The sequence below is a fragment of the Acipenser ruthenus genome, chromosome 27, assembly GCF_902713425.1.
Source record: "Acipenser ruthenus chromosome 27, fAciRut3.2 maternal haplotype, whole genome shotgun sequence".
NCBI lineage: Eukaryota > Metazoa > Chordata > Actinopteri > Acipenseriformes > Acipenseridae > Acipenser > Acipenser ruthenus.
In genome coordinates this window covers 654,653-670,792 of record NC_081215.1, presented here as the reverse complement: position 1 = coordinate 670,792, position 16,140 = coordinate 654,653, and the positions used below count along the sequence as shown (strand labels likewise).

Below are 16,140 nucleotides of genomic sequence, written 5' to 3'. Positions count from 1 at the left end.
CTACAGTGTAGTAACTTTAAATGTAACATACTGGTGTTTTTCCATTATTTCAGTTTATACTGTATGCATTACGCACTTTAAATAAAATATATTCAGTTATTATTAAGCAAAACACAATAATTGACCTGATTTAACAAAAAACGCTAAACACACATTTTGGTAAGGATTCTTTTTGACAAGCTTTTTCCTTTAAGATCTGAATTGAATGGTGGTTTTAAAAAAAAAACAGTACCTTCTCATGACGAGACGCAAGATATGTAAATATATTAATTTTAGACCTGCAATATAACATTTAAACTAGCATTCTCTAGTCTTGCGCCAACACTCCCAATTTTATAAAAAAAAACATTCATTCATCTGAATAAAGACGTGTGGCACGAGCGACATTCCATGCTTGCCATACAAAACTGGCTTGAGTCGTTAATCAGCTTCTTTACTGAACGCCGAAAGCAGCATCTGCCTTAAGTCTGATCCAGGAGAATATGCAGATGAAAATGGTTTGTGGTTTGTTTCATAATGACGTTTGTTGCTCGCTTTGTATGTACAGGCTACAGTGTGTAAGCGACGTGTTGCAGATGAGACACACGTTTACCACTGTTTTCAGTGAAAGACAACTCTTTCTCCCAGTCTAGGTTAAACTGCACATCCGAAGTTTAAATTTAAAATCAGCGTCAGCGAGCGGTGTCGAAGGTCAACAAATGACAAAATATCCGTGCAGTGAACATGCAAGTTCAAAGAAACGAGAGAGGGAGAGAATAATTAACACGCATGAATACAGAGAACACACATAATAAACGTTGTGTTTATTTATGATTGAACTGCAATTTGGCCACCTCTGACATATACAATACCGTCCCAATACCTCCAACAGAGCTTCAATTACTGCAAAAGAGCGTAACAAGCTACAGGTGATTTGTACACTCAAGTGCTACACGAAAACGGAAAGGGGGTAAGAGCACTATCTTGTACTGGCCCAGTTACACAACAAGATACATAACTTAATAACTGAATTAAATAATTCACAGAGCCAAGAATCCGTACTCATCAAACGATACCCAAATAATAACGTTTCTCAATTTTATCCAGCACGGTACAGGTGCAGCTTCTCAGTACTAACTGTATTGAACGCTGGTGAGGCGGGGCGTGTCCCCAATCGACCCACTCCAAGCTCAAAAACAAAAAAAAGAAAACCCAGACAGAGGACGATTAATACATTGCAGAGATCAATCTCATTTACTTGTAAGAGGGTATACATAAAGCAATCATGCAGTTTTTACAACAATACAAAACTGTTCAATAGCAGAGGTACCCAAACGAGGGCTACACATCATCACTAAGGAAGCTGTAAAAAAAAAAAAAAAAAAATCACTTGTGAATCACTTGTGTACAGCTTACAGGCCTGCTGCTAAATAAAGCTTAAATAAATTGATAGTTCTTGTTGTTTTTGACAGCTAACTAGTAGAAGATGAAAACAGTAGTTTTTTTTCTTTTTAATCAATAAGGCTAACTGTAGTTTTCTAATTGTTATTTCTTTGGCTTTACTTCCAGGCACCAACGACAAGCCTGGTGGCCCCCACTATGTGCTGCGCTGGACCAGCCCTCAGGTGCTGAAGGAGACCCACGTCCCCCTGACTGAGTGGAGATATCCCTACATGGTGTAACCCAGACCCTCCCGGCACATTCACGCAGGAGCACAGAGCCGGGACCTTCCCAAACAATGACAGGCTTGTCCAACTACTTTTTAAAAAAAGAATAAAAAATAATTTTACAATCCCTCAGGAAATCAGATCCTGTACGTTGTCTTTCTGATTACACAGTAGCCCAGGTGGTAAACAAATTTGACTGAGAGTCGAACCGTCCACTATCCCACAGTATGTAAATTCTGCTGTAGAAAAAGCACACGCAGACATGTACAGAGGCAGTGTGTTTAATCCATACCCTGAGGAACAACAGTCATGGCTGTTTCATCTGTTCTCTTATTCACACACTTGTGTGCTGTGACCTTGGCTTACTCTGAACCCAGCTGCACAGAAACGCCCGAATCCCAGTTTGAGTTCCAGCAGGACGGTGATTATTTGATTGCTGGGTTATTTCCCGTTCATGAAGCACTTAGTAGAACCAGAACAGTACCTGAACTGCCAGACTGCAATACGTAAGTGCTCCATTCTTAGTTTCAAATGTTTAATTACAAAAAATCTGCACGTTTAACAATGGTAAATGTCTTATTTTTTAGTGAAGTTTTCAACAAACATGGCTATCATTTGATGCAAGCCATGCGATTCGCCTTGGAAGAAATAAACGGTGCCACCAGTGTTCTGCTGCCCGGTGTTAAATTGGGATATGAAGCATACGATATCTGTTCAGAGACGGCTAATCTCCTAGCAGCATTCAACATCGTGTCCAAGCAGAACGTTGAGAAACAAAATGAACAGCTAACAACAGAGAAGCACTACGACCCCAAAACTATAGCTGTGATCGGGCCAGACAGCAGCACCTATGCTTTCACCACAGCGAGCGTAATGGGATATTACCTGATGCCGCAGGTATTTACATACTTTAAACAGCATTTTATTTACAAATGGTTTGATACGGGCGATATTCACACAAAGAAAAAATAAATGACAAAGAGCTATGGTCTTGGTATTTTGGTGTTTAGATTAAAGGGTAGCTGGTTTGGTGCAAATCAGCACCATGTTTTAACAGTTTTAAAAAACACAATGCTGGAAACAGGTTTGGATCACATATTAAACTTGCTGTAAAAGTGTGTCATTCCTTGGCTTATTCTGTAGTGACCTCTTGTGGATCCTACTGTGGTAAACTTTTCGATCAATCCACTTTGAAACCTTAACCCTGGAGAAGACAATCCTAGGACAGCAGTGTGGAGTAGTGGTTAGGGCTCTGGACTCTTGACCGGAAGGTTGTGAGTTCAGTCCCAGGTGGGGGACACTGCTGCTGTACCCTTGAGCAAGGTACTTTATCTAGATTGCTCCAGTAAAATCCCAACTGTATAAATGGGTAATTGTATGTAAAAATAATGTGACATCTTGTAACAATTGTAAGTTGACCTGGATAAGGGCGTCTGCTAAGAAATAATAATAATAATAATAATAATATCTGTTCTGGTCCATTCCATTGGATTCTATTAACTATTGAATTTAGTCTTGTTAAATAATTAAGCAACAGATTGAAACACAGTCTTGCTACTGAATAGACTGCAAGAGGTTGCCTATCTGTTTTGTTATAAATAGCAATTATGTTATAACTGCAGTTTTGACAGCGCTATGGTAACAATGTAAAACTGCATCATTATAATTATTAACCTCGTCTTGCATGCAATGCAGTATGTGAACTGAGTGGGATTATAAAACCCTTTGTTAAATCATCCCTCCCCTTCCTGCTCCCTTTACTTCATGTGTTAATAAAACACTCTTTCATATTTGCAGATCAGCTATGAGGCTTCCAATGAATTGCTGAGCAACAAATGGTTATACCCGTCTTTCTTGCGCACTATCCCCACCGATAGGTATCAGGTGAGGGCGATGCTTCAGCTACTGTCAGAGTTTCAGTGGACCTGGATTGCCCTCCTGGGAAGTGATGATGACTACGGGACACAGGGGGTGCAGAGTCTATCTGAACTGGCATTAAAATATGGGATCTGCATAGCTTATCAAGCCATCATACCCTCTTACAGCAAAGACACAAGGGCTCAAATGCTACAGATGATTAAAGGCATTGTCCAAACCAAGGTGAACGTGGTGGTAGTTTTTTCTGGCAATCGCAAAGCCAGCAGATTCTTCTCACTGGTCGTCGAGCAGAACGTCACAGATAAAGTGTGGATTGGTTCTGAAAACTGGTCCATATCCACGTCGGTTACCAGGCTACCTAAAATCCAAAGCATTGGCAACGTCATGGGGATATCCGTCAAGGCGGCAGAGATGCCTGGCTTTGCCGAGTTCGAAGCTCGGTCGATTGAATCAGAGAACTCTAAGGCCAACGAGAAACCAGTGTGCCGAAATGAAACTTTCTCCGAGATCCTCGCCTGTTACCAGGTATGCGACCAGTGCAGGTTGCTGAATTCTACACACGTGCCCTCCCTGCTGGAAGCTTTCGATATTCAGTCTTCATTCAATGTCTACACTGCCGTGTACGCTGTTGCACATGCACTGCACCAGTTACTAGGCTGCGACTCTGAAGAGTGCCAAAAAAAACATGTGCACCCCTGGCAGGTAAGGGGTAACCTGACAAGTCGAATCTATTTTATATAGCAGATGCACATAATACACACACACACATATATATATTATATACCTCTGTTAACCCGACATCCCGCGTGGATGCCATTTAGTGTTGACTTATCCGAGGTGTCAACATGAGTTATGGCATTAACGTGCATATAACAGAACTCACACGTTTACAGTATTTCCAAGTTTATTTTTAGTTAAAGGTCCTTATGAAAGCAGTTGAAGGTACTGCAGTGAATGAATCAATTACAGTAAGTACTGTACAAACTTGGTACAACTCTTATATTATATATTATATGAAATAAGAATTAATAAAATAACTATAGCGTTATTTTTACGAAAACAATCCAACCACAAACTGCACAAACTGTTTACTGTAGGCCTACTTTTAGTTATTAGCATGTACTGTCTAATTTGACGTCTTAACTAGCAAAAGTTAACAAATGTACATTCTACATAATTAACTCTGTGAACGAAAACAATAATAAACAACTTACAGTTTCACACAGAAATCAAGCATTGTCGATTGTTTCGCATGCAAAAACACGCGCTTTCACAGTTCTGCTGACAGGGAGCTCTCAGCAGAATCAAAAACATCTGAACCGTGTCCAGTGCGATGATGGCTTTATCCAATTTGATAGGAGGCTCTGGAAGGTCAAGTGTGGAGTTATCCACTAGTCTTTTCAATAGTTTTCATCCTTTCGGTACCAGTAATAAGTGTCGAGTTACGAGTAAAGCATTGTGTCGAATTAAGATATATATATATATATAAGGGGCATTTCATGCCCAGTGTAATAGGTGTATTGGTGTAGTTAACTGCTTTAGGATCTGGCTGGAGGTTGAATTTGTTAAATTAAATAAAGTACAAGACTGAAAATAAGATTTATTGTGTGTGGTGGTATTAGGATCCGCCACTGTTAGATAATAATTCCCCATTCTGGAATTGTCAGAGAAATTTAATTACACATTAATTCTTATTGCAATTACTGTAGGCTTCACCATTTTACTAATAAAGAAGGATACAGCACATGCATGTATGTGTTTAATGTTTTTGTTTATTGTATTTATCATTTGTTATTTGCAGCTCTTGCAACAGATTAAACAGGTTAATATTTCCATTCATGACGCCCCGTTATATTTTGATAATAACGGAGATCCCCCTACCGGCTATGACATAATTGCGTGGGACTGGGTCGGTGACAGCGTATCATACAAGGTGATCGGATCATACAGCCCCAACCCAGAGAGACTGCTAATCAACAGAGACTTGATTAACTGGAATGCCAAGGACAACAAGACAGTAAGTTTGAGATCTTTCTGTCTGAAAACTGTAGGAAACTCATTCCTTATGTATAGGATATTAAAAGGTGTAGTGTAGATTTAAAATCCATTTTCTGTACCCATTTATGCCAACTATATCTGGTATATTTCTGAACTTTGAACAGGGTATGTCAGTAGACCACTCCTGCATGTTTAAATGTTTTCTAATAATTCTTCTCTTAATATAAACCACACAGGTGCCCACCTCTCTCTGCTCTGCGGAATGTTGGAAGGGGTACAAAAGAGTTGTGACTGGCGCTCACCTTTGCTGCTTCAACTGTGAGGCTTGTCCCGCAGGAACTTACGTGGATATAAACGGTGAGAAAATAAATCAATCTGCGCTCTTTAACTAATCCAAAACTTCCAACACTAAATGTAAAACTGTGTCTACTTGTCTCATATTTGTTTAACTCCCATCAAACACACACTATGGGTCAGATGTGACACACTTTTGTACAGGCTGTGTTTGTGTTCCAGTTTGTGTATGGAAACCTGCTAGCCCAGTTACTTTCCCATGGAACCAAGGTTGATATTCCATGACAGGGTTCCTGTTCTCAACTTCACTTCTACAGTAAACATTTCAAAAAAGAATATCATTGAGTAGTTCATTTACTGTTAAGAGCATAACAAAACATGTTTTATCCCCCCTTTCCCCCATAGATCTTTTCAATTGCAAGCCTTGTGAGATACATCAGTGGTCTCTGCCAGAGAGTGACGCCTGCCTCAACCGAACTGTAGAATACCTCCCATGGAATGACATCACTTCGGCAGTGCTGATAATCACCTCAGTCATGACACTGCTTCTGACTGTAGCCACGGCAGGCCTTTTCCTGCTAAACCTGAACACCCCAGTGGTCAAATCGGCTGGTGGAAAGACATGCTTGCTCATGTTGTCCTCCCTGGCATGTGCGTCCTGCAGCGTGTACGGTCACTTCGGCGTCCCCACGGCCGTGGGTTGCGCATTCCTCCGGGAACTGTTCTGCTTCAGCTTCACCATCTGCCTCTCCTGCGTCGCCGTCAGGTCATTTCAAATCGTGTGCATTTTTAAAATGTCTGGCAAGCTGCCAAAGGCTTATGAGTTCTGGACCAAAAATAACGGCCCACATGTATTTATCTTAGTCTCTTCTGCCATTGGGTTCTTTATTTCACTTATGCGCATTGTCCTGGATCGTCCTGTACCAATTGAGAACTACAGCATCTCTCCTGATAAGATCGTGTTGGAATGCAGCGGGACCCAGTCTGTAGGCTCCGCTATGGAGACAGGGTACGTGGGATTGCTCAGCTTCTTGTGTTTTGCATTTAGCTACATGGGGAAAGATTTGCCAGCGAACTACAATGAAGCCAAGTGTGTCACGTTCAGCCTGTTACTATATTTAGTCTCTTGGCTTGGTTTCTATACCACCTACGCAGTCTACAAAGGAAAGTATACCCCAGCTTTTAACACCGTCGCTGTATTGGCTAGCGTGTTGGGTATACTCGGGGGTTATTTCATGCCCAAGTGTTATATTATTCTGCTGAAACCTCAGCTTAATACTGCAGCGCATTTTCAGAATTGCATTCAAATGTACACTACCAAGAAAAGTGATCATTAATGCTAAAATGTTACTGCAAGTAATCTTTCTGTACTTTAAAAGCCAATGGAATTAAGACAGTACATTTAAGGATCCTGCTGTTAATGGCATTATTTATTTAGTTTATAATAATGTTTAAAATACTTGCAAGTTTATTATTATTTATTATTATCTCTGTAACACTTTAAAATCATAGCTGCAAGATCATATGATTATCAATAGAGCTTCATAGGATTGCATAGAAGTAACATATGAATAGCAAATTTGTGTTTGTGATTTTGTAATGATGTTTCTACTCTTGGAGATAAATACATTATTTAAAAATGGCCAGAAATTCATAATGAATTCAAGTTGAACACCACAGCAGCAGCAGCTAATGCCCTGGAATTCAGTGGAATGTGCAGTGATTGTATGAAAGTTTAAACATTTGTTTATTATTATCAGTTGTGGCTTGGTTTAGTTTCAACAATATAAATATCATAAACAGCTATATTTTCCTTACTAAATACTGAACGTATGTTACTTGTATATCTGTTGTAACCCAGCTATCTTTGTGTATTCATATATTGTGTGTGTATATATATATATATATATATATATATATATATATATATATATATATATACACACACACAATAAAAATGTAATTGAATGTTCAGAAGAGGTTGGTCTTTTCCATCATTGGGGTATGGGGGATGATTTTTTGAGGTTTTTAGTCAAAAGTATAAATTTACTAAAATGTTTCAGGTTATCTTTTTTTTCTTTTCTTTTTTTTTTATTCAAGTAATGAAATGAGAAATAAACAGTCAAACTTACTTAAACTGTCTTGAATACCTGCTGCATTTTTTATAGTATTGTAATTTCACATTCATTTAAAGAGTAAGGCTTTGAAAATGTGCACTATGAGGCCTGTAATGAGTTCTGTACCACACACCTGAAACAGTCCTTTTCCCCTTCTGTCACTTCATGTTAAGTTTGCTATCTATGTATCTATTTTATAATCTATTATACAAAACACAACACAACTGACAACATGTTGCTTTATCCAGGATTGTAGCCACACCGGTAGTTATACCAATAAACATGGAAACCTAAAGTTGCAATCAACTCAGTTAAGAAAGTTATGGAGTGTTCCATAGTAGGGTATCGACTATTATTCTGTAGATAAAGAATAATAAACAAAACTGCAGTTCCCCAGCATTAATGTATCTAAAATATATATTTCAAAATCGGTTATAGTATTCTGCCATTAACAAAGTGTGATTCTTTAACCAAATACTGAAGAATATAAAAGACATTTTAAATACTAGCATTGTTGTGCAGTACAGTAGTTGTTAGACTATCTCTTGATGTCAGCAAAATACACAAGAACAAGGGATAGAACAATGCAGAGCCGGCACAGGTTCTGTGTAATGTGTATTGTACTGTAGATCTACAGTGTAGTAACTTTAAATGTAACATACTGGTGTTTTTCCATTATTTCAGTTTATACTGTATGCATTACGCACTTTAAATAAAATATATTCAGTTATTATTAAGCAAAACACAATAATTGACCTGATTTAACAAAAAACGCTAAACACACATTTTGGTAAGGATTCTTTTTGACAGGCTCTTTCCTTTAAGATCTGAATTGAATGGTGGTTTTAAAAAAAAAAAACAGTACCTTCTCATGACGAGACGCAAGATATGTAAATATATTAATTTTAGACCTGCAATATAACATTTAAACATGCATTCTCTAGTCTTGCGCCAACACTCCCAATTTTATAAAAAAAAACATTCATTCATCTGAATAAAGACGTGTGGCACGAGCGACATTCCATGCTTGCCATACAAAACTGGCTTGAGTCGTTAATCAGCTTCTTTACTGAACGCCGAAAGCAGCATCTGCCTTAAGTCTGATCCAGGAGAATATGCAGATGAAAATGGTTTGTGGTTTGTTTCATAATGACGTTTGTTGCTCGCTTTGTATGTACAGGCTACAGTGTGTAAGCGACGTGTTGCAGATGAGACACACGTTTACCACTGTTTTCAGTGAAAGACAACTCTTTCTCCCAGTCTAGGTTAAACTGCACATCCGAAGTTGAAATTTAAAATCAGCGTCAGCGAGCGGTGTCGAAGGTCAACAAGTGACAAAATATCCATGCAGTGAACATGGAGGTTCAAAGAAACGAGAGAGGGAAAGAATAATTAACACGGATGAATACAGAGAACACACATAATAAATGTTGTGTTTATTTATGATTGAACTGCAATTTGGCCACCTCTGACATATACAATACCGTCCCAATACCTCCAACAGAGCTTCAATTACTGCAAAAGAGCGTAACAAGCTACAGGTGATTTGTACACTCAAGTGCTACACGAAAACGGAAAGGGGGTAAGAGCACTATCTTGTACTGGCCCAGTTACACAACAAGATACATAACTTAATAACTGAATTAAATAATTCACAGAGCCAAGAATCCGTACTCATCAACCGATACCCAAATAATAACGTTTCTCAATTTTATCCAGCACGGTACAGGTGCAGCTTCTCAGTACTAACTGTATTGAACGCTGGTGAGGCGGGGCGTGTCCCCAATCGACCCACTCCAAGCTCAAAAACAAAAAAAAGAAAACCCAGACAGAGGACGATTAATACATTGCAGAGATCAATCTCATTTACTTGTAAGAGGGTATACATAAAGCAATCGTGCAGTTTACAACAATACAAAACTGTTCAATAACGGAGGTACACAAACGAGGGCTACACATCATCACTAGCTAAGGAAGCTGTAAAAAAAAAAAAAAAAAATCACTTGTGAATCACTTGTGTACAGCTTACAGGCCTGCTGCTAAATAAAGCTTAAATAAATTGATAGTTCTTGTTGTTTTTGACAGCTAACTAGTAGAAGATGAAAACAGTAGTTTTTTTTCTTTTTAATCAATAAGGCTAACTGTAGTTTTCTAATTGTTATTTCTTTGGCTTTACTTCCAGGCACCAACGACAAGCCTGGTGGCCCCCACTATGTGCTGCGCTGGACCAGCCCTCAGGTGGTGAAGGAGACCCACGTCCCCCTGACTGAGTGGAGATATCCCTACATGGTGTAACCCAGACCCTCCCAGCACATTCACGCAGGAGCACAGAGCCGGGACCTTCCCAAACAATGACAGGCTTGTCCAACTACTTTTTAAAAAAATAAAAATAAATAATTTTATAATCCCTCAGGAAATCAGATCCTGTATGTTGTCTTTCTGATTACACAGAAGCCCAGGTGGTAAACAAATTTGTCTGAGAGTCAAACCGTCAAATATCCCACAATATGTAAATTCTGCTATAGAAAAAGCACACGCAAACATGTACAGAGGCAGTGTGTATAATCCATACCCTGAGGAACAACAGTCATGGCCGTTTCTTTTATTCTCTTATTCACACACTTGTGTGTTGTGACCTTGGCTTACTCTGAACCCAGCTGCACAGAAACGCCTGGATCCCAGTCTGAGTTCCAGCAGGACGGTGATTATTTGATTGCTGGGTTATTTCCCGTTCATGAAGCACTTAGTATAACCAGAACAGTACCTGAACTGCCGGACTGCAATACGTAAGTGCTCCATTCTTTGTTTTAAATGTTTAATTACCAACAATCTGCAGGTTTAACAATTGTAAATGTGTTTTTTTTTTTAGTGAAGTTTTCAACAAACATGGTTATCATTTGATGCAAGCCATGCGATTCGCCTTGGAAGAAATAAACGGTGCCACCAGTGTTCTGCTGCCCGGTGTTAAATTGGGATACGAAGCATACGATATCTGTTCAGAGACGGCTAATCTCCTAGCAGCATTCAACATCGTGTCCAAGCAGAACACTGAGCACCAAAATGAACAGCTAACAACAGAGAAGCACTACGACCCCAAAACTATAGCTGTGATCGGGCCAGACAGCAGCACCTATGCTTTCACCACAGCAAGCATAATGGGATATTACCTGATGCCGCAGGTATTTACCTACTTTAAACAGCATATTTACAAATGGTTTGATATGGGCGACATTCACTCAAATAAATAAATGACAAAGAGCTATAGTCTTTGTATTTTGGTGTTTAGATTAAAGGGTAGCTGGTTTGGTGCAAATTAGCACCACGTTTTAACAGTTTTAAAAAACACAATGCTGGAAACAGGTTTGGATCATATATCAGACTTGCTGTAAAAGTGTGTCATTCCTTGGCTTATTCTGTAGTGACCTCTTGTGGATCCTACTGTGGTAAACTTTTCGATAAAGCCACTTTGAAACCTTAACTCTGGAGAAGACAATCCTATCTGTTTTGGTCAATTCCATTGGTTTCCATTAACCACTGAATTTAGTCTTGTTAAATAATTGAGGAATAAATTGAAACAAAGTCCTGCTACTGAATGGACTGCAACTGGTTGCCTATCTGTTTTATTATAAATAGCAACTGTGTTATAAATGCAGTTTTGACAGCGCTATGGTAACAATGTAAAACTGCATCATTATAATTATTAACCTCATCTTGCATGCAATGCAGTATGTGAACTGAGTGGGATTATAAAACCCTTTGTTAAATCATCCCTCCCTTCCTGCTCCCTTTACTTCATGTGTTAATAAAACACTCTTTCATATTTGCAGATCAGCTATGAGGCTTCCAATGAATTGCTGAGCAACAAATGGTTATACCCGTCTTTCTTGCGCACTATCCCCACCGATAGGTATCAGGTGAGGGCGATGCTTCAGCTACTGTCAGAGTTTCAGTGGACCTGGATTGCCCTCCTGGGAAGTGATGATGACTATGGGACACAGGGGGTGCAGAGTCTATCTAAACTGGCATTGAAATATGGGATCTGCATAGCTTATCAAGCCATCATACCCTCTTACAACAAAGACACAAGGGCTCAAATGCTACAGATGATTAAAGGCATTGTCCAAACCAAGGTGAACGTGGTCGTAGTTTTTTCTAACAATCGCAAAGCCAGCGGGTTCTTCTCACTGGTCGTCGAGCAGAACGTCACGGATAAAGTGTGGATTGGTTCTGAAGACTGGTCCATATCCACATTGGTTTCCAGGCTACCTCAAATCAAAAGCATTGGCAGCGTCATGGGGATATCCGTCAAGGCGGCAGAGATGCCCGGCTTTGCCGAGTTTGAAGCTCGTTCTATTGAATCAGATAACTCTAAGGCCAACAAGGAACCAATGTGCCGAAATGAAACTTTCTCCGAGATCCTCGCCTGTTACCAGGTATGCGACCAGTGCAGGTTGCTGAATTCTACAGACGTGCCCTCCCTGCTGGAAGCTTTCGATATTCAGTCTTCATTCAATGTCTACACTGCCGTGTACGCTGTTGCACATGCACTGCACCAGTTACTAGGCTGCGACTCTGAAGAGTGCCAAAAAAAACATGTGCACCCCTGGCAGGTAAGGGGTAACCTGACAACCTGACAAGTTGAATCTATTTTATATAGCAGATGCACATAATACACACACACACACATATATATATTATATACCTCTGTTAACCCGACATCCCGCGTGGATGCCATTTAGTGTTGACTTATCCGAGGTGTCAACATGAGTTATGGCATTAACGTGCATATAACAGCAGAACTCATACGTTTACAGTATTTCCAAGTTTATTTTTAGTTAAAGGTCCTTATGAAAGCAGTTGAAAGAACTGCAGTGAATGAATCAATTACAGTAAGTACTGTACAAACTTGGTACAACTCTTATAGTTCGATTGAAATAAGAATTAATAAAATAACTATAGCGTCATTTTTACGAAAACAATCCAACCACAAACTGTGCACAAACTGTTGACTGTAGGCCTACTTTTAGTTATTAGCTTGTACTGTCTATTTTGACGGCTTAACTAGCAAAAGTTAACAATGTGCATTCTACATAATTAACTCTGTGAACGAAAACAATAATAAACAACTTACAGTTTCACACAGAAATCAAGCATTGTCGATTGTTTTGCATGCAAAAACACGCGCTTTCACAGTTCTGCTGACAGGGAGCTCTCAGCAGAATCAAAAACATCTGAACCGTGTCCAGTGCGATGATGGCTTTATCCAATTTGATAGGAGGCTCTGGAAGGTCAAGTGTGGAGTTATCCACTAGTCTTTTCAATAGTTTGCAATAGTTTTCATCCCTTCGGTACCAATAATAAGTGTTGAGTTACGAGTAAAGCATGGTGTCGAATTAAGATGATATATATATATATATATATATATATATATATATATATATATATAAGGGGCATTTCATGCCCAATGTAATAGGTGTATTGGTGTAGTTAACTGCTTTAGGATCTGGCTGGAGGTTGAATTCGTTAAATTAAATAAAGTACAAGACTGAAAAAAAGATTTATTGTGTGTGGTGGTATTAGGATCCGCCACTGTTAGATCATTCAAATAATTCCCCATTCTGGAATTGTCAGAGAAGTTTAATTACACATTTATTCTTATTGCAATTACTGTAGGTTTCATCATTTTACTAATAAAGAAGGATACAGCACATGCATGTATGTGTTTAATGTTTTTGTTTATTGTATTTATCATTTGTTATTTGCAGCTCTTGCAACAGATTAAACAGGTTAATATTTCCATTCATGACGCCCCGTTATATTTTGATAATAACGGAGATCCCCCTACTGGCTATGACATAATTGCGTGGGACTGGGTCGGTGACAGCGTATCATACAAGGTGATCGGATCATACAGCCCCAACCCAGAGAGACTGCTAATCAACAGAGACTTGATTAACTGGAATGCCAAGGACAACAAGACAGTAAGTTTGAGATCTTTCTGTCTGAAAACTGTAGGAAACTCATTCCTTATGTATAGGATATTAAAAGGTGTAGTGTAGATTTAAAATCCATTTTCTGTACCCATTTATGCCAACTATATCTGGTATATTTGTGAACTTTGAACAGGGTATGTCAGTAGACCATTCCTGCATGTTTAAATGTTTTCTAATAATTCTTCTCTGAATATAAACCACACAGGTGCCCACCTCTGTCTGCTCTGCGGAATGTTGGAAGGGGTACAAAAGAGTTGTGACTGGCGCTCACGTTTGCTGCTTCAACTGTGAGGCTTGTCCCGCAGGAACTTACGTGGATATAGATGGTGAGAAAATAGATCAATCTGCACTCTTTAACTCATCCAAAACTTCCAACATTAAATGTAAAACTGTGTCTACTTGTCTCATATATGTTTAACTCCCACACACACTGACACAAACACAGATACACAATGAGTCAGATGTGACACGCTTTTGTGCAGGCTGTGTTTGCATTCCAGTTTGTGTATGGAAACCTGCTGGCCCAGTTGCTTTCACCCAGAACAGGGTTTACATGTATGATATTCTTCACCACTATATGTGTTCCTCAACTTTCTAAAAACAATTTCACTGACTAGGCCATTTACTGCTAAGAGCATAACAATTTATTTTTGTATCCCCTTCCCCCATAGATCTTTTCAATTGCAAGCCTTGTGAGATACATCAGTGGTCTCTGCCAGAGAGTGACGCCTGCCTCAACCGAACTGTAGAATACCTCCCATGGAATGACATCACTTCGGCAGTGCTGATAATCACCTCAGTCATGACACTGCTTCTGACTGTAGCCACGGCAGGCCTTTTCCTGCTAAACCTGAACACCCCAGTGGTCAAATCGGCGGGTGGAAAGACATGCCTGCTCATGTTGTCCTCCCTGGCGTGTGCGTCCTGCAGCGTGTACGGTCACTTTGGCATCCCCACGGCCGTGGGTTGCGCATTCCTCCGGGAACTGTTCTGCTTCAGCTTCACCATCTGCCTCTCCTGCGTCGCCGTCAGGTCATTTCAAATTGTGTGCATTTTTAAAATGTCTGGCAAGCTGCCAAAGGCTTACGAGTTCTGGACCAAAAATAACGGCCCGCAAGTATTTATCTTGGTCTCTTCGGCCATTGGGTTCCTTATTTCACTTCTGCGCATTGTCCTGGATCGTCCTGTACCAATTGAGAACTATAGCATCTCTCCTGATAAGATCGTGTTGGAATGCAGCGGGACCCAGTCTGTAGGCTCCGCTATGGAGACAGGGTACGTGGGATTGCTCAGCTTCTTGTGTTTTGCATTTAGCTACATGGGGAAAGATTTGCCAGCGAACTACAATGAAGCCAAGTGTGTCACGTTCAGCCTGTTACTATATTTAGTCTCTTGGCTTGGTTTCTATACCACCTACGCAGTCTACAAAGGAAAGTATACCCCAGCTTTTAACACCGTCGCTGTATTGGCTAGCGTGTTGGGTATGCTCGGGGGTTATTTCATGCCCAAGTGTTATATTATTCTGCTGAAACCTCAGCTTAATACTGCAGCGCATTTTCAGAATTGCATTCAAATGTACACTACCAAGAAAAGTGATCATTAATGCTAAAATATTACTGCAGGTAATCATTCTGTACTTTAAAAGCCAATGGAATTAAGAAAGTACATATCCTGCTAGTAATGGCATTATGACATTTATTTAGTTTATAATAACGTTTAAAATACTTGCAAGTTTATTATTATTATTATTATTATTATTATTATTATTATTATTATTATTATTATTATTATTATTATTATCTCTGTAACACTTTAAAAACCATAGCTGCAAGATTATATGATTATCAATAGAGCTTCATATGAATGCATAGAAGTAACATATGAATAACAAATGTGTTTAATGTTTCTACACCTGAAGATAAATACATTTTTACAAATTGCCAGAAATTCATAATGAATTCAGGTTGAACACAGTAGCAGCTAATGACCTGGAATTCATAGCAATGTGCAGCAATTGTATTACAGCTGAATTATTATTATTATTATTATTATTATTATTATTATTATTATTATTGGTTTACAGTTTCAACAATATAAATCCTGTAGACAGCTATATTTGCCTTATTAAATACTGAAATACTTATTAAATACTTTGTATGTCTTTTGCAACCCAGCTATCTTTGTATAAAATAAATAAATAAAATACAATACAAA

The 16,140-nt window shown here is 39.1% G+C and overlaps 2 protein-coding genes across 8 annotated transcripts; both read left to right on the top strand.

Annotated features, from left to right (window-relative positions):
• Positions 1–407: 407 nt before the first annotated feature.
• LOC117963703 (taste receptor type 1 member 1-like) lies at positions 408–7,379 on the top strand. 3 transcript variants are annotated; one of them, XM_059002493.1, is made up of 7 exons: positions 408–497; positions 1,549–2,152; positions 2,234–2,543; positions 3,444–4,226; positions 5,326–5,541; positions 5,759–5,879; positions 6,222–7,379. In XM_059002493.1, exons 2-7 carry the CDS (start codon positions 1,956–1,958, stop codon positions 7,151–7,153), a joined length of 2,559 nt encoding a protein of 852 aa, XP_058858476.1. In that variant the 5' UTR covers positions 408–497; positions 1,549–1,955; the 3' UTR covers positions 7,154–7,379. The 3 variants fall into 3 exon arrangements, with proteins under 3 accessions (XP_058858476.1, XP_058858475.1, XP_058858473.1); XM_059002492.1 differs by lacking the exon at positions 408–497 and adding an exon at positions 885–949; XM_059002490.1 differs by lacking the exon at positions 408–497 and adding an exon at positions 1,088–1,239.
• A 1,628-nt stretch (positions 7,380–9,007) lies between these two features.
• On the top strand, positions 9,008–16,140 carry LOC117963704 (taste receptor type 1 member 1-like). 5 transcript variants are annotated; one of them, XM_059002422.1, is made up of 7 exons: positions 9,008–9,063; positions 10,116–10,719; positions 10,803–11,112; positions 11,761–12,543; positions 13,699–13,914; positions 14,132–14,252; positions 14,598–16,140. In XM_059002422.1, exons 2-7 carry the CDS (start codon positions 10,523–10,525, stop codon positions 15,527–15,529), a joined length of 2,559 nt encoding a protein of 852 aa, XP_058858405.1. In that variant the 5' UTR covers positions 9,008–9,063; positions 10,116–10,522; the 3' UTR covers positions 15,530–16,140. The 5 variants fall into 5 exon arrangements, with proteins under 5 accessions (XP_058858405.1, XP_058858403.1, XP_058858406.1 ...); XM_059002420.1 differs by lacking the exon at positions 9,008–9,063 and adding an exon at positions 9,449–9,515; XM_059002423.1 differs by lacking the exon at positions 9,008–9,063 and adding an exon at positions 9,594–9,869 and having other exon boundaries at positions 11,761–12,366.

What these genes read in the sequence shown, in the direction of transcription:
- LOC117963704 (XM_059002422.1), top strand. Translation starts at nt 10,523, where the DNA reads ATGGCCGTTTCTTTTATTCTCTTATTCACACACTTGTGTGTTGTGACC. An exon ending in ATGCCAAGGACAACAAGACA is followed by an intron (nt 13,915 to 14,131) that starts GTAAGTTTGAGA and finishes TAAACCACACAG; the next exon opens with GTGCCCACCTCTGTCTGCTC. An exon ending in AACTTACGTGGATATAGATG is followed by an intron (nt 14,253 to 14,597) that starts GTGAGAAAATAG and finishes CTTCCCCCATAG; the next exon opens with ATCTTTTCAATTGCAAGCCT.
- LOC117963703 (XM_059002493.1), top strand. Translation starts at nt 1,956, where the DNA reads ATGGCTGTTTCATCTGTTCTCTTATTCACACACTTGTGTGCTGTGACC. An exon ending in GATATTACCTGATGCCGCAG is followed by an intron (nt 2,544 to 3,443) that starts GTATTTACATAC and finishes TCATATTTGCAG; the next exon opens with ATCAGCTATGAGGCTTCCAA. An exon ending in AACTTACGTGGATATAAACG is followed by an intron (nt 5,880 to 6,221) that starts GTGAGAAAATAA and finishes TTTCCCCCATAG; the next exon opens with ATCTTTTCAATTGCAAGCCT.